This window comes from Calonectris borealis, chromosome 1 (genome assembly GCF_964195595.1).
Source record: "Calonectris borealis chromosome 1, bCalBor7.hap1.2, whole genome shotgun sequence".
NCBI lineage: Eukaryota > Metazoa > Chordata > Aves > Procellariiformes > Procellariidae > Calonectris > Calonectris borealis.
Genome location: NC_134312.1, coordinates 115,890,877 through 115,908,719, shown reverse-complemented (window position 1 = coordinate 115,908,719; position 17,843 = coordinate 115,890,877). Strand labels below are relative to the sequence as shown.

General features: G+C 42.0%; 1 protein-coding gene and 1 long non-coding RNA gene across 2 annotated transcripts in view; one reads left to right on the top strand and one right to left on the bottom strand.

The window, feature by feature from the left end:
- Positions 1-10,554, top strand: part of GRIK1 (glutamate ionotropic receptor kainate type subunit 1) — a 79,800-nt gene extending 69,246 nt beyond the window's left edge. The window contains exon 15 of the mRNA XM_075171033.1: positions 10,071-10,554. Within this exon, the coding sequence (XP_075027134.1) occupies positions 10,071-10,226 (156 nt within the window). The 3' untranslated portion in view covers positions 10,227-10,554. The remainder of the gene's footprint in view (positions 1-10,070) is intronic.
- LOC142091672 (uncharacterized) lies at positions 10,347-14,661 on the bottom strand. Its single transcript, XR_012676872.1, has 3 exons — positions 14,471-14,661; positions 12,743-12,930; positions 10,347-11,794 (listed from the first exon to the last, which is right to left on the bottom strand). It is a non-coding gene; the product is annotated as an uncharacterized LOC142091672 (long non-coding RNA).
- Between the last annotated feature and the right edge of the window lie 3,182 nt (positions 14,662-17,843).

The window sequence follows — 17,843 nt, the reverse complement described above, 5'->3', positions numbered from 1 at the left end:
CCAGCCGCTGTAAAAGAAACAAGGCATGAGCAGCAACTCACAGTCTGTTCTTGAAGTTGTCTGTCAACCCTCTTACTCTGCCTGCCTTCCCTGGTGCTGGTTTGGTTCTGGCCATGTCCTAGACCCTGATGTGGCCCTGTTTGGCTCAACTGCTATAGCTGCCCTGATCCTCTTCACTTCAACAGGACTTAGCGTAGGGACAAGAGCTACGTTGCACTGCAGGACCAGTGGCCCCTGACACAGTCACCAAGAGGTGGCTTCATATGACCTAACTTCAAGTTTCTAGATATAAAGCACCTACTTCGAAGTGAGTTGTTTAAGCTCACTTTGCACTTTTAGGTGGGAAAGGCAGGAGCTTTTCCATGGGTAATTCATCCTCTTCATCCGAGGTGTAATTCTGCAAGGCTGATGACATAAATGCCAGAAATGACTGTCAAGAAAATAACCTTAACGAAGGCAGCAGGGATGAGTGGGAGGAGAAGGAGAACATTTTGAGCTTGGTCTCAGAGGTGCAGTTTACACTCCATACAGTAGTGGTGCTGAGATGTGAGAGGAATTGACGCCTGAGTGAAAACAAACAGCCAGGGTTGAAGCCCTCAAGAGGACAACATCTGATTTTGGATAGCATAAATCACCTGTATCTCCTTGCTGCTGGTAAGGGATCACCATAAGCCAAGGCTACACGCCTGCTGTTCAGACAGCTGAAAGGAAGTGACCTGAATCCTACCATGCATCTACATTTTCCAAGTGGCACTTGGTGTTATTTTGGGTCCATGACACCTAACGCCAATGTCGGTGGACTTGGTCCTCACAGCATCCTGCAGGAGAGGGCAGCTCCTGACCATGCAGACGTCTCCACGTGTGCCTGAGCAAGCCCTCATTAAAGGCAATAGCACTGTCTATGAACAACAGACACAGCTCATGTGGAGCAATTTTGCAGGCCATATTAATCAAAGTGTCCCTGTTTTGGAATGTCAGAGATAAAGAGTGAATGTATTTTGCACATATTGCAGCTTTCTGATTAGTACTTTAACCCCATAGAACAGTTTTAGCACAAAATGCATAAAGAATATGTCGATATCTTTGTTTCATTCATGTCTCATGAGATCTTTCATTCAAATATGTTTTGGAGACCAGTTGCAGCTAATTAAAATCTTTAGTATAAATACTAATATGGTGCAAAATAGCCTGGAAACTCGTCAGGAGTCTGGGAAAGGCAATGCATTCCTGAAGTCATAATTAAAGTAGACCTAAAGCTTTTGTCACAAAGGAGTGTTAATTTACTTAGCAATATGTTGGGTGAATAACATAGTATTCAGGGATACATATATACATATACCATTTCTGAAACTGTACTACTGTTTCACAGCAATGTGTTGCTTATTATAGGTAGTCTCTTAATTAAAATCTTTAAGTGAGTTAATATGGCAACATCATGCTTGTTTTCCAAAAGTAATTTTACAGAAAGTAGAATACCAGCAATTCCAGTGTTACTTTCTGATTTCTCCCACTTTGTTTTATTTTTATTCTGGTGAAGTAAGAAGCTTAGATGGAAAATGCTATACAGTGTATATTATCACTAAGCTAATACAAAGCATGAGTTGAATACAATCTATGATTTCCATAAATAGAATCTCTTTTGATTTAAATAGCTTTTGAATCTCATTCTCATGTTTGTTTTTAATTTTACTTCTTTCATTTATTTATTTTCTCCATTTTTTTTTTCTTGCATGCAAGGCCTTTTGTTTCTTTTACGGACTACAGTGTAAGCAAACCCATCCGTCCAACTCCACCTCTGGCACCACCCTATCTACGGAGTTAGACTGTGGCAAGTTAATCCGAGAGGAGCGAGGGATTCGAACACAGCCCTCAATTCACACTGTATAGTCAGGAAAGAAAAAAGGTGTGTCTGATGGAAAGCATTAAACTTAAACAGTGCACATAACAGCAGAGGTTGTACTCACCAACACATAGTTAACGACTTCAAAGTGCCTCTTGCTTCAGCAGGAGATAAGCTTATCTAACGCAAATTGTCAAAGTCCTGGAAATTTGGGCAGTTTAAATGCATATCACAGAAAATAATTACACATACTGTGAAGAGTGAGTGCAATAGACTGTAGCGGATTTTAAGAATTATCACAGTCTATATGTACAATTGTCAACTTGTCATTTCATGGGGTAATTCACCTTTTTCAGGTAAGAAAAATTATTTACCTCCTTTTCATCTCCTACCAAACCTGAGTAAACCAATGGCAGTCTCATTACTAAAAGCATGGAGAATTATTTTCCTTGGTCTCTGATGAAGCATTCAGCAAGTGGGCCAGGCCGTTCTTTATAAACCTCAGAAAATAACCTGCAGGGCTGCATTAACTTTCTGAACCCCTGTTATAAGCAGTCAGAGATTTTTAGCTGGCATATCTTATTCCCAGTGTCACTATTTAATGAATTTTAATTCATCCATTTAAAATTCATTAGCCAAAGCCTCCAAGTAACTATCATAGCACAAAATCATATCTATCAGTTAAATTTTATGCCATGTAACCATTAACGTTTAAGAACATATTCAACAAAAGCACCCTCAGGCACCCCCAGTACCTACCTTTCACAGAATAACTCCGTTGACTTGGCTTGAGCAATTCATGATGTTCACTATTGTAAGGCTCTGTAACGTAGAAAACTCTTTTATGGCAAAATCAGAACATCAATTTATATCAAACAGTAAAGCCTTGGCATTGCTTTGTATATTGAAATGCACAAGGAACTTTTGTGTAGGAGGTTGGTACTGGATGCTTTTTACACCCTGGAAGGATAATAGTTTGATTTCCACTAGTCCTCAGCCACTCTGGGGATTGACAGGGCAGGAGACAACGGACTGGATCTGTTGTTGCCACCAAAAAAACATATGACAATGTTTTGAGATACACAAAACGTATAGAAATGCCAGCTCATAGGATGTCATGAACCGTGGCAAACCACCATGTTTTCAAAACCTGATTACCTTTTATCTGTATTTCATTATACCCCAGCTTACCACCAGTTTCACCAATTCATTTCCCACCCCTCACACCTACTTGATGTTTTCTTGCCCACTGCAGTTCCTCCTCATCAAACAAGTTAATGATCTGTTTTATTGAGGGGCCATTTCTGGACTCTACTGCAATTAGAAAACTTGTTCGAGTGGATGCCTTCACACTCAATCGCCGAAGTGCTGAGGCGAAGCTCTGGTCTCCTCTTGAATTGTTTCTCTCATACCTGGCTCCTGAGAAAAGCCAGAGCATACAGTGACCTGTGTTTTCCTTCTATTCACGTTACAATTTTTGGTCAGCATTATTTATGCTGGCAGTAGGCTTAAGTATTTTTTGTGACGAAGATGTACTGCTCGTAGCTAGGCTATACCAATTCTTCTCTGCCAGTGCTCATCCATGCACGTGTTTATGCTCCGCTCCAGACGCTGCAAGAAATTGTCTTGCTCAAAACGGCATTTTAACTTGTTTGAATAGGGCCTTGAATGCTTTGGTTCTTCATAAAATAAGCCTTCTTACCAGCAAAGACCTGAATTAGATCTTCTGTATCTCTGATTTAAGAAAGCACTTTTGTTTGCAGTTTCCCAGTAGAAGAGACTTAAAACTAATTAAATTCAGTTTCTTTCAATTCTCAGAGGAGAAGGAAAATTCTTAATGTGTTTATCTCCATCATTGCTCTACGCAAGAAATCCTCTGGGTTGCAACTTCAACCAGTTTTCTAATCACTTTTTATATGAATGCAGAATATAGAAATTTTCTGTCACTTTTTGGGTAAACATTTTCATACCTGTCAAGGAAACAGTCACATTGTTAGTAACAGTCATCATTTCCCTGTGTCTAGCTGTCCCCACAGACAACCTCACGGACTTCGGCTTGCCTGTGGGAATTACAAAGCAGCTCCTCTTTTCCCTAACGGACCTTCATACCTAGCTACAAAAAGAGTTATTAAAAAGCGTTACTTGCTCCTTAACAGCTAGGCCAGCAGCTGAGGCAGTGAAGAGCTGGCATGCCACCCAAGTGCTAACAAATTGATGCCTGTAAAAGCAGTTTTTCCAAGGTTTTCTGTGGACCCAGGAAAATGCAGGTGCCTTCAGGTTAACAGCAAGGCTTGAGGAAGACACAGCCCATAGCATCTCCCATGAAATGCACGGCACCTGGTAGGACTCCTGCATAGATATAACAAACTTCAAGAAGAAGTGTCAAAACATTCAAAGTTTTTCCGCTTATCAGCGCTCTAAGCTTCTATGACTGCTATACTTTGAAATTTGGCCACAAAAAAATACTCTGTTCACAAATACAGATGGTCACCGTTGCACCTTCCTAAGCTGCAGCCTTGCAATTGCATCCAGGGCCCAATAATCAAACCAGATCCTTTCTCAGGTGTGTGTCAGCGCAGGGACCTTGCTGTGCAATCAGCACAGAGTCAACGACTCTGCCTGCGATGGGTGAGCCACAACATGCTTCATCAGTTCTGGCACCACGGTACCAGTGAAGCATAGCCAGAGCTATTTTGGCATTAAAAGGCTATAAGCATACTCCTATGTCATTTTATATTAATTTTTGTTTTGCTGTTGCTGCATTTAAAATCATAGAATCATTAAGGTTGGAAAAGACCTCTAAGATCATCGAGTCCAACCGTCAACACACCACCACCTGCCCACTACACCATGTCCCTAAGCCCCTCATCTACACATCTTTTAAATACCTCCAGGGATGGTGACTCAACCACTTCCCTGGGCAGCCTGTTCCAAGGCCTGACCACTCTTTCAATAAAGAAGTTTTTCCTAGAAGTTTTGACTCGGAACTCCCAAAATATTCAAATTAATAAGTGTTTGCAAAAAATGCCATATGCTTTAACACACAGAAGCTACCTACCATTGAAAGCAAAGAATCCATGAATGAGCTAGTCCCAAGCCATTGCCAGTTTGATTTGGCTAGGGTCAATGTGCCTACCTTTATTTAGTGGCAGTTCCTGCCCCCATCAAAGAGTCTGCAATCCAACTAGGCAAAGGTGCAGGAGGAAGGAGGGAGAAAGGACCAGACAAGAGAAGAATGAAGGGAATGAAGGCAATATGATCACCATTTCAAAGAACCAGGCTGAGGGTGGATTAACAACACTCCTGCACCGCGGATCTAGACCAAGCACAGCAATAATGTTTTCCCCAACTAAATTGATATTTCCTCCAAGTACTGCCATGGTATCGTGTGATTGTGCCATCTCTCTCGGATCAAAGTCTTGAAGCTTCACATCGTTAGCTCTTCAGAAACAAAGGAGAAGGAGAAGGGGAGAAGGAAGAAATCCCCTGTCTCAGTGAGGTTCTTGTAAAATAGACTTTTTTGTGGAGTTGCCCCCTCTTCAACGAACATCGATCAGCTTGAGCTGGCCATTTTCAGGCCATAACCCCACCTCCAAACACAACTGTGGCCATCTATGCCTTCACTGACTAGTCCCATTCGTATTTAGATGGTTTGTGAGACCAGCAAGTAGTTTTACTGATTTCTTTCTTGTAAACAGGAAACTGAGGAATGGTTTATATAAGTATGGAAGAGTTAAAATTATTCATGGATTATTGTCATACTGTTTTGAACTGTTCAATAGACTCTGACAGTTTAAAAGACTTAATTTAGTGATCTCCTCATGCAATTAACCATCAGTGACAGAATACTCAAACAGATTCTTAATGTGCCTCAACAGCAGTTTGCTCACTAGGAGAAACTATTTTGGATATTTTTCCTTCGGTGCACTAGGCACAAACAAATCACTTTTCTTTCAGCAGAAGACATATATCAGTGTCCCAGCTATGGGTCCTTCACAGTGATGAGGGCACTGCAGAAGAAAAACCCTGACTTCTGCACTTTCTACTCTGTGCCCGAGCTGGTCAGGTGTTCTTCCAGAATAAAATCTGGCCCACATCCTTCCATTTTCATAGTTCTCAGTTCTCCAACACAGCGTACAGGATTTTTTGTTGTTGTTGTTGTTATTTGTTTGTTTTTGCAAGGTGTTAATAAAATGCAATTGAAAAGTCTTGTCCCCAGTGGTCGCCCAGCAGCATAAGGAGCAGATCAATGAAGTCTGACTACAGATTCTTTTTTTTCAGTCTTGTTTCTACTTTATTTTATGTTATTTTTTAAATTCTGAATCTATAATTATCCTAAAGCTTAGCACAGTTTTCTGTATGGGAGTGTAAGGAAGGATTTGGGAGCTTCATGACCAAGCTTTTATAGCCTGCTGAAACGACCAAAGGGCAAAGAGAAAGAGTCTCACATCACAAGGAGAGCAAAATCTATTCTGTTTTTAAAGGATGACATTTCCTTTTAGCCTCGCATGCCATGTCCTGCAGCATTTTGACACTGCTGGAATGAGAAAGTCAAGCTGACTAAAAGCAAAATGTTAAACTTATTACTCTGTTGTTAAATGTATTGCTCTATGCCTACTCTGCTCTCATTCTCGGCAAGACCTCAAAAATGGACTTAACAGCGTGTAAAAAAATAGCTTTTTAAAGAAGCCCTTTCAGTCTGGCTATCCGAATATGAGACTAAAAGAACAGTATATTACCCTTTTAAATGGAATTTTAATGTCACCATCCCCTTTTTAAAGGCTACTGTAATTATGCTGCAGACATGGTGCTGTTCAGAGAGCCATCTTGGGAGTCCCCAGTGAATGTGTTTCTTGTCCGTGATTTTCCTGTAAATCCTACAGCATTCTGGCTGAGTTTGTACTCACTCTGTACCACAGTTTTCTACTGCTTGAAAAGTTCAGGACAATTCCAGTCTTCAGATATCTGTTCAGTTTCCTGATTGCATGCAGAAGCTTGGAGATAAATAGGGTTTTGAGCTATGCTTCCTGGGGCTCAAAGAAAGTTCACGTGTAACTGTCCTTCTGAATGGGTAACCAAACCCCTGAAAGTTCAACGTATCATCTCAGGTTGCTCTTTTAGACTGAATGAAGCTCTGTGTGAAGGCAGAGGGGCAGAGAAAGCCCTGTGTCTCCCACGTTTGTAACGCTCTGCTACCTCCAACTGGCTTTCTCAAAGGTGGTAGGATCTCAGACAGGAATATGCACAAAATTGATCAGAGTCATAGTTATGTCCATAACCATTGGAATATCTTTGAAGGATCAGTCCAGGGTCTTAAATCTACATTTAATTCATTGCTTCAGGTTGACAAACTCGTGCCAATGGTGGTTTAAGCCCCTCGAAACTAAGCGTAAAGTAAAACTGGTTTTGTGCTTTTATAAAGCCAGGAGCAGGAGCTGCAAGGTGTAAGACCCAGGAAGCGAGCGCTGTAAAGCCTCCTCCTGTCCCTCTCCCAACCCACTGTCCCTGCAGGATGGCCGAGCCCATTCCCATGTGTGTTGAGCGTGTGTGTTTCAACCTCCCTGGTGGGTAATCCACCCACTGGGGCCTTGCGCTGCCAGGGTAGGATAGGAGAGAGTCTCGATAAAGCAGAGCCCTTTCAGATTTGGAATGGCCTACTTCCATACTTCGCTGGGAGGATAAACATCATCAGTTTACCGAAAAGATTATCGACAAGAACAGTAATGCTTTTATATTCGGTTTTAGATGTAACTGCTATTCATGAACAATTAGGCAAAAGTGTAATTCCTAGAGAGAACACCTAAACATCAAAGCCATTCCTGAGAATATTTTGAAGTCTTTCTGATAATATTTATTTTAAAATTCAAAACAGAGTTGGAAGTGGAACCAGTTGGGCACTTCACAAATCATGTAGTCAGATATTAAAAACCTCACATACTTGATGTCAGCAATATGTTTTAAATATCTATCTGCAGATGTAAAATGATCTTCATGGGACTATTTTGTTGACATGAAATTGAAGGACATTATGATAATTGCATAGTCTGAATAATATGAATCAGTTTGGAAGATTAAAATACAAGCCTATTAACAAGGCAGTAAAATGTACTATTTCATCTGCAGAAATCATCTCTGTATGCACATTGCAGAGACTGATGGCTATTATTAAATACACGCGCAACATATAAGTTAGTAAGAACAAAGGGGAAAGAAAATAAAAATAAACCTGATCAATCCTACAAATGGTTAATATGATCCTTTCCTTATTTGCCATGGAGTTCTGGAATCACTTTGTAATCTAGATTTTGAAAGCTCAATTAAAACTAAGATAATAGAGAGAAATTATCCATGCTAAGTCATGGATAATTAAAGCATACATTATTATTAGTTTGGAAATAAGTAGTGCTCTCTAAAAAAGCCTGAAGCAATATAGAAATAGTGTCTGTATTAGGATGATACCTACTTCACCTGCTGCTTCCAGAGGCCATCGGGCTGCAGCAGACACTTTTGACTAATTCCAGTAACGTGGGAATTCCTATATTACAGTGTCAAAGGAGATATTTAAATTATAATTGCACCAGCAAATTCCTGGCTATTACCAGACAGTAATTTGAAAAAAAAGCAGTACACTGCCCTGGCCTACGTCTATTACATTTTGGGTCTGGAATGAATTCATAGTAGTTTCATTTATGTATACTTCAGAATTTTAGATGAGCAAAAACTAAGCATCTCAAAGAAAGAGCATATTAAACTATAGGTTTAACATATGGGATCTTAATCTGTGTGCAGCCCATCCCATGAAAGGACATGATGGCAGGACATGATGGCATACGCAAGATCATACACATTTAAAATACACACACACGCTGATGCACTGATGTCTTGGGCTTATTTGCGGAATCAGGGTTACACATGTTATACAGCGGGTTTATACTGGAGAGGAAGAGGCATGGTGTGTGGAATTCACTTCTCTGGGATTCCTTTGCTATCTTAAACAAATGATTTAATCTTGATCCAGGTTACCCTCATACTTTCTTTTGCATTTGGAAACATTCGTCTGGAATAGGTGGCTACTAGGAAAACTTGGGTTTTCCCCTCTTCCGATAATATATCTGGTTTTACTTTTTTTAGCCTTGTATAACTGAGGTCACTTTTGCATTATTACTGGTTAAGAACTGAACGCTGCTTACCTTGCATTGGTATCACTCTAGAAGGGAATTTATATTTGATACAGAGAACCGTGTCTGTGTGCTGTTGCTGTCATTTTACAAGAACTGTAGTTTTAACCAGTTGTTTTAAAGCTGGTCAGTTCTGCAGTTCTAGAAAGCGTTTGGTAGGAAGGATTTATTCAACTTGATGAAGGTAAGGTGGTTAAAGCTTTGTTTCACACTGCTACTACCATCACTTCATTTTATATAGAAATAACCTTTTTATATATATTTGCATGGAACAATTTTTTTTGTATTGCTAGATACTTCCACTTAAAGCCTCTTTGCAGTTTTTTTTTGTGTTACATGTAATTATTCCAGCTGTAGATTTTAAAGGATGTTTCCACTTACCCAAAATGTCTTTGTTAATGTTGTGATGGTGAGAAGAAAAAAGATTTCTGCTTTCTTTCTAAACTATTCAGCTACATTATTCTTGTGGTAATTTTCTCCTTTCTTCAACACACAATATTTGAAAAAGATTCTTTCTAAAGAAAGAAGAGCATTGAGAACTGTGCTATATTTTAGAAATGTCTGCTCATTTTGTGAGGGGAAAATAACTAAACCACAAAGAAATCTTCAAAAATGGTGTTCTTTGTTTTCTCTAGTATACCCATTTTTTCATGGCTAGGGTACATGTGACTTAAAAAAGATGATCTTTTTTCTTTTAAGGTCAGAAGGAAATTTACCTCCTGAAAAAAGGGTAAGTTTTATGAAATGAAACCACCAAAACATCGCAAATGCATCTGTGTAGAATTTCAGAAACATTCATAATCAGCTTTAGTTAAGCCGAAGTTAAATTAAATTCAGTGGAAGCCAAGTTAAGCAAAAAACATGACTTATACAGACTCACCTATTATACCTTAGGGGCTTATTTAAAGCTGGCAGAACTCAGCAGAGAAGCTTTCTGAGCCCGCCAGTAAGAGCTCAGGTCCTTGCTTGTAAAAGCCACCGTTTGTGCAAAGGGTATGGTCGAACTCTGCCTTCGATGAGAAGTGTTTAATCCCATTTCCGTCTTCCACCAGTGTCTTTCTTTCAATGCGATAATGGAGGAGCTTGGAATTTCGCTCAAGCATCAGAAGAAATTAAAGAAAAGGTCGAGAACGAAGGGGAAATCTTCATTCACAAGTATCCTTACTTGTCACCAGAGGCGGACACTGAGGAAAGAAACCATAGCGTGAGCAAGAGAGACACTTTCAGGAAATATCAGGAACAAAAAACAAAACAAAAACATTGCTGCCTACAAGTTGATTGTGGTGGGATTTCTGAAATATAGACATTTACCTTGTTCTTCAGAAATTCTCCGTGGTTTCTTTTTTAATCTAGAGGTACAACAGTTTAAATGCTCACATAGACTGATGTACTACTAATTATCTGGGAAGTGTCTCACTATTTCTTTTGAGATGGATTTGTATGCTCACCCGTTTTGCATCTCTCTTCCCCTCCCCATGCATCGCTGTATGTGCTTTCTAAATAAATAAATAAACAAGAAACAGGGTTCTTTTTTCCAATAATCCCGGAGTGGAACTTTTTTTTCCTTTTGAAGAAAAGATTGCAGTTCTGCTGAGCACAGCTGTTTAGAAACCAGGACCCAGCCAACCAAAGTAAAAATTCATGTAATTAACTCATAAACAATGACAATTAACTCATAAACAATACAAAAATATCTTAAATACAAAGGTATCCAACAATGGGTTATTTTTACTTCCTCTGATATTGTAAGGAACACTCTTCAGGTTCTTTTCTGTAAGAAACTTTTTTTCCCGTATCTTTTCTCTTTTTCATTTCTTTTAAAACACGATTATTAGGTAATGCCATGGCTCCAGGTGGTAGATGTTCAAAAAGAAAAACCAAAATCACAAAAGTAATGATCAATGAACAGGGGAAGGCAACACTGACATCATCACACTGCCGTATCCTCCAGCTCCTGATACCAATAAAACAATTCTTGACTTCAAAATGAAAATCCCTTAGAAATTAGAGCCAAGAATATTCAATTTATTACAAATCTTGACCACAAAGATAACAACATCTGACAGGAATACAGCCAATGGTCTGGAATTGAAACCTTTTCTTGCAACTGCTGGGGGCACCAGCAGTGTGTTTTAACAGTGAAGGAGGAATTAAGTCTTTTTTTGCGAAGAAACCTCTGTCTGAAGAACAGAATGCATTATAGCAGCAGATCCTCCCCCCAAAAACTGTTCCTTTATATTGCAATGAGGTGAAGCACATTTATATTTATTGATACGTTGTCTCTGTGATTAATTCTGTTGTTCCTGGGGCTTTTATTGGTGCCAGCTGGTTAGCTCTGAGTTTGCCTGCAAAAGGAACAGGTGAGATGCAGACACATCCACACTTCAAGGGACGAAGGTGGGTGTAGGAGATGGGTGCCCCTTGCGCCCAGCGGCTGGCAGCTGTACCCCTGCCTTCCTACATGCTGGGTTATATATATATATATATATATAGACCTGGTCTGTCCAGGGCAATGCCACTACTATGACCACCTCTAATCCTAAGGCAAGGCTGGAAAAATGGAACCAGAGGACTGGAGCCACCGATTGCTTTTCTGCGCAGCACATGGAGCCGGGCCAGCCCGAGTCATACCAACAGTATTTGCTTCAGCTTGTCATGATGTTCATTACCCGGGTGCTCCAGTGAAGTGTTGAGTTTTATTGTCCTTCTTATGTTCCCCCAGGGAACTTACTGCTTACCATTGATTACCTTTGCCTTGTATCCATGGCCATTTGCTCTGCAAAAGGAGAAAGAAATGTGAAACCCTTTGAGTGGAGAAATCTCTCCTCCACCTTCACCTCACACCACCGCTCCCTGCAGCCCCCTGTGAGCTTTTACGCTGTGCTGCATGGCAAGGTCAACCTGCAATGAATGATATTGCTTACAAAAGCCCTGCTTCATACATTTTGATATTATTATAGACTAGAAGACATCTCCATTCATTTAACCTTTCCACAGGGGTCAAGTTTTCTAAACCTCTCGCCATTACCACTGCTTTCCCCAAGGCTCTCTGTAATTACTCCATATCCTTCCCGAAACACGATGCCCAAAACTAGGTCTGCTTTTCCACCCATGGTGAGTTGGGCAGAAAAAAATGTCTTCTTGTGTCTCGAAGGCCATACTGCTGCTCACTCACCTGGTGAGGAGATCTCCTTGCCTGAATTGGGTAAGGTGGGTGACCCCTCTGTGATAGACAATGATAATTTCGGCCTGAGTTTAGGGCCGTGGCCACATGGAATTGCACATTTTTGTGGTGGTTTTTTTTTCACTGAACTGTTTCTCCAGTTAATCAAGATCAGTTTGTCCCCAGCCATGCTGGTTGCCTAAACCAGCTTGGTGGTACCTGCAAATTTAGCAAATGTACTCACTAAAAACTATCCATAAAGGAGACCCAGACGGTGGACAAACCCCTGTAGATCCCCCCAGTTTTGACAGTGAAGATCTGAGAATTAATAGGACAGTTAATAGCACTTTCAGCTACCGTACATACAGTATATATCATTTGGCCTATTGCCCTACTTGTTTATGAAAATGTCATGTAGGACAGGATCAAAGGCTTATTAAGGACCCCTTCCCTCACCCACAGGGCCCGTTAAGCTGTTAAAGAAGGAAATTCATCAGATTAACAACACCTGGTTTTGACAGAGTCATATTAACTCTTGCTCATTTCCTACCAATTACTTACAAAAGAGTTATTTCACGCAAGTGTTTGCCAGGCAACTGAATTTAAGCTGGCCAGCCCAAAACTCCCTGGATTCTTCTTTTCCTTCCTTCCTTTGAAGATAGGAATTATTGTTGTTGTTTTCCAGCATTTCTTGTGGACTATGTCTATCCTCCAGGAGTTCCTCTCAGGAGGTTCAGAACAGTAAGCCTCTGGGAAAGGAAGGAGAAGGGTCTCTTTTAAAGCAACTACAGTAGGAAGCTCTGAAATAAGCACTTGCTTTTGGGAAGTTTAGTCTACTACATACTGCAATGACATGTTGGGCTGATAAGCAATAACTAAGAAAACCAGCCCTGGCCGTGAGAGCTCATAGAGGATCTTATAAAAAGGTGTTTTCGTACTTCCAAAGGTAGTTTCATTTATTTTGTCTTCATCAGGTTACAAACAGGCCATTCAGACCAGCAGCACCATTCTAATAGCATGATTGAAAAGCAGGTTATTATTTTTCAGTCTGTGTAACTCTATTGCTCTGCCATCCACAGCCTTCAGCTAAGATATTTTTAAATGAGTAAGTTCAAAGTGATAAAAGATTTATGATCAAACCTTTTTTTTTTTTTTAAAGGAACATTCTTCTGTGGCTTAGACCTTGAGGTTAAAGAATTCCAACTTCAATATTTTAAAAATCTACTAATGTTTTCCTGAAACTAAGAGACCGTACTTTGTTTGGTTACTTTTTACATTTCAACTTTCCCATCAGTATTAGTGGTCTACCACTTATAAAAAGGTGCTGGGAAAAAAATGAAACTCTCTTTCCTGTCTGGGAAGAAATATGTGACAGTGGGAAAACAATAAATAAAGCACATTTGGTTCTTCTTTGATTTCCATTTTTCCTTTTTAGTAGCTTGAAAGAGTCACAGCAAATCAGGAATTTTCCGTGTTAAACTCAGATGGCAGCTTAACAAACTATACTTGCTGCAAAGGAGGTAACTAACCCGCTATGATTTCATGAAGCAGTACATCATGATGTGTGGCTTTGCCCTTCCCTGCCAGCTCCAAGAATGCAACTTGGTAACTGGTTATAAAATCCCCCCAGTATGCACCCCCAATATAAATTTTCCCCAAAGACTGGGTGGATTTGAGATGTGAACTACCCCATGAAACGCGGGTTCCCTAAAACCTCCAAGCAGCCACAGACCACTAGCCTAACCCATTGCTCTGCTTCCTCCCTTGACATTTTTAATGATCCAGAGACAGTTTACCCTATCAGTCTGACCTGTCCCCCGCAGGCAAGATTTTCTTTGTCAGCCACTATATATATATATATATATGTATGTATGTAAAAAATCAGCAGTACAGCAATGGCTTTGGTGGCCTGTGGCTCTCACACTAATTGGCTTCCTTTTAAGAAACTATGGAAAGGATTAAAATGAGCCTATGAAGGAGTTCAAAGGACACTGGTTCCCAGTGCTTGCTCCCGCCTCAGGCCAGCAGTGACTCGCTGCCCTGCAGGGACCATTTCCCAGGCTCCCGGGGTGTCCCCATGCCCCCCCTGGGGTTGGCCATGGGCACAGCTCAGAGCACCTACAGACCTGCTGGGAGCTTAAGACCACCGTGTCTCCCACCTTGATTCAACGAAGTATTTTATATTTCAGCTAGCTAAAATTGTAGGTAAGAAAAATGCTGAGGGATGCATTTAAATCCCACTGGTATTTAAGGATTCATCCAGGTGCTGTCCTGATTCAGAGCTGTTACCTTTTCTACCCTTCTCCAAAGGTGGTTAGGTTGCCAGCTAGGCTGCTCGTACGCCGCTCGGACAGGTCCCAGCTCCGCACATCCATGCAGTACGGCCCACTGTGTCTGCTATATTCTCAGCCATGATACCCTTCATATTTTCTGTATGTTAGACATGTTTAAAGCCAAACCAAATCCTTTTCTAAAGCACTTTCCTTCCTGCAAACCAAGCTGTGTCACTAAAAATGTTTTCCTTAGCTTCAGATGCTACTTGTAAATTCACTCCATGACTAAGAAAGCTACTTTGTCTTGAGGGAGGAGGGACAAGCACAGGGCAATCTTACATATTGACGTAGTAGCAGATATGATTACTGTGACCTTTTCACTGTATCCCAACAAATATTATTTTTCTGCCTTTTTTCCTGCGTGGCAGCATGCAGTAGCAGAGAAGCCTGCTTAGAGATTACCCATTAGGAAAGCCAATATCCTCATTAGATCTCTATCTTGGCAGCAGCAGGCATACATCCTCATTGTTTATAAAAGAGAAATATAATATTGAAGGATGCTGTTGAATGGCTTTAATGTGTTTCATTCCAGAAATGGCCTTGTTTTAGGCCAGGTGATCTTTCCCATACAGCTACCCACCACCAGCCTGTGGGCTTAGTAAGGATTATTTAACATCCCTTAACTTTCCTGAGAAAGTGGGAAGACAGGCTCAGTGGAAAAGAAGGAATATTGGAAATATATATGCGACTGTTTAAGCTGTGTGCTCACGGCCCAGCCTGATAGCATGATTGATAAGCTACTGCAGAACAAATGAGGATCAGCTTACCACCGTTTGGGGCCTTTGTCAGAGGACTGCAGCTCGTGGGTCTGCTGTGAACCTGTAATCCCGTGGGGCGTTTATTGACTGCTGAGCTGTTCCCTTAATTACTCTCTGTCAAGCTTGCAGGAGTCAGGATTTCTCAGTGATCAGAACTGCCACTATTTAGAGATACATCACTTACAGCTGTCAAACGACCGCAATTTTATTTTAGCCCCATCGATTTATAAAGATGCATATGTTTTTGCTTGCTGATGAATTCTGACTCGAGCCACACTCCTGTTCGCCTCTTGTCACCTGCCCCAAATCCAAACTCCATTATCGTTAGTGCAAACTATACAGCTATCAGTGTTAAGACGTGAAGCTCTCCCTTGCATTTCTAGCTTTTGATAGCAGTCACACAGCCCAGGAGATGAGACCCACACTCGAGCAACTCATTTATGGAGTGTATGTATGGCCCATGTGTGGGCTCAGAGCCGGTGGCACGGAGCAGTCTTCCACAAGCCGAGGTCTGGGGAGAGGTTGGATTTCCAGCCTGACTCTGAATAATATGAAAACCGCAGATACCCTCAGTAAGGACTAAATATCCTTGGTCCTCCCCTTGCCTCTCGGTGGAGGAGAAATGGTTCTCTGGGTAGGAGAGGCTCTGTCAGCACAGCCTGCGGCAGCCGTGCACCGCCGGGAGCACGTGGGCAATCCTGCTCAGGGAGGATGGATAAAACATGTCACACTGATCATGCCCCTGGGTCATTTAAAGGCTGCTTGCAACAGCACCTTCAATGCTGCAGAGGCCAACAAATACATCGCAAAGAGACTACAAAAGGAGAAAAAAATCTGGAACCAGCCAGTACAGCCATATGTTTCCTATCACAGCTGAGAGCACTGACGCCAGCCCAGCAGGAGCACACAGGTGCTAGACACCCAACACTGTGGTTATCCGAATGAATTACAATTACAGAAACACCTGAACCAGATAACGCTGTGCTCATCCCCTCTGAAATGCAGAAAAGCATGCAGCAGCCCATAACACTTCTGAACTCCCCAGTGGCTTCAGGTAAGGTGCTGTTTGGAAGCTGCTAGATTTTTTGTTTCGGACAGACCTGTCTTGCATAATGCAGTACACATCTTTAGCCAAGGTTTTCAAAAGCAAAGGGGAGCTTGGATACGTTTTCCAGGAGCTGGATTCCCACGAAGCCTGGAGCTCTCCCTCCCTTAGCGCAGCTCAGGATAGAGGCCCTCTAAGGAGATGGCACCCAGAAACCTTACCCACTTTGGGGAAATGCAATCAGCAAACCAGCTTTATACAGACTGCAGCTGGCAAGTAAGTGACTGCTGGTGTCCTTTCTGGTTCCCCCATCCTGAGGGGGAACACATTCACCCCCAGGCAAGCATGGCCAGCTGCCAGGCTCCCCGCTTCCACCTTAGTTTGCTGTGCCTTTGGGATTTGGGGGAAGCCATATGTCTGCAATCCACTTTTCCTTCCCCAGGCAATCCCCCAACACCTTCCTTCCTAGGAGCGAGGGCAGGGCTGGCCTTGCCCACAAGGACTCCCCCAGTCTACAACCGTCCTGCTTCAGTGCACAGCGTGACTCCCACCACAAGGCAGACCCTACAGGGTTTTGTGTTGCTAGAGGTGCATATTGTTCCCCCCTGGGAAACGTCTGAGTGCCGGCTGTCCCAGGGGTGCTCCCAGGGACTCCAGAGAAGGGCTGAGCCTGTGGGCATGGGGGAAGCACTGCTGGGAATCACCATGGAGGTCTTACTCCTTGCTTTGCTTCTCTGCCAGACCAGGGCAGCTGTGCCTCTCTCCAGGCTTGTGTATCCTCGGGGCACAACCTGGACTGATGGATGGGGGGCAAAATTCAACAGAGAGGGACAAGAGTAGGTCTGATTGTGGCAGTTTCCCATATTTTAGAGCAATGTGGTGCTGGAAGCTGCAGGCACGCAACACCTGGGCAGCCAAATGTAGTGGGGGAGGCTGCTGTGACAGCCCTGCTTCTGTAGCACCTCCACCCACAAGTGCACTTGAGCATCTGTTACAGAAATGGGGATTTTGTTATTAATAGCCCCAGAACGCTTACAGCAGGGAGGACTCTTCACCTTGAAAACTGCAAGGAGAATTACAGGGATGGGTAAAGTGCTAAAAGCTGGGATGCTACTGAGCTTTGCAGAGGGATAGGGTAAGGAACACTTACAAGGTTACTGGGTCTGCACTATCCCCAATTTCCAAATGAGGTCCAGCCTGGTGAGTCATCATTCAGAGTAGTAATTGGTTCAAATAACCCAATTACTCCTCAGCTGACCCATTTTATCTTCTTTGGGTTCTGCCCACAACTGACATCAGACTCTGATAGTTATAAAATCTATAGAAAAGGAGACATTGTGAGAGGCCTAGATTTTTTTTTCCCCTCCCCCAGCATTGGGTTTTGTACAAAGCAATAGCATGCAAAGCTGCCACGTCTGGGTTTTTTTGTGGTTTTGGTGCTTAGTTTTCTGCTGAAAAGCACATTCCTGCAGCAAAAGTATTCTATGGTTTCTGAAAACTGTGAGAAAACCCAACCCTGCTGCAAA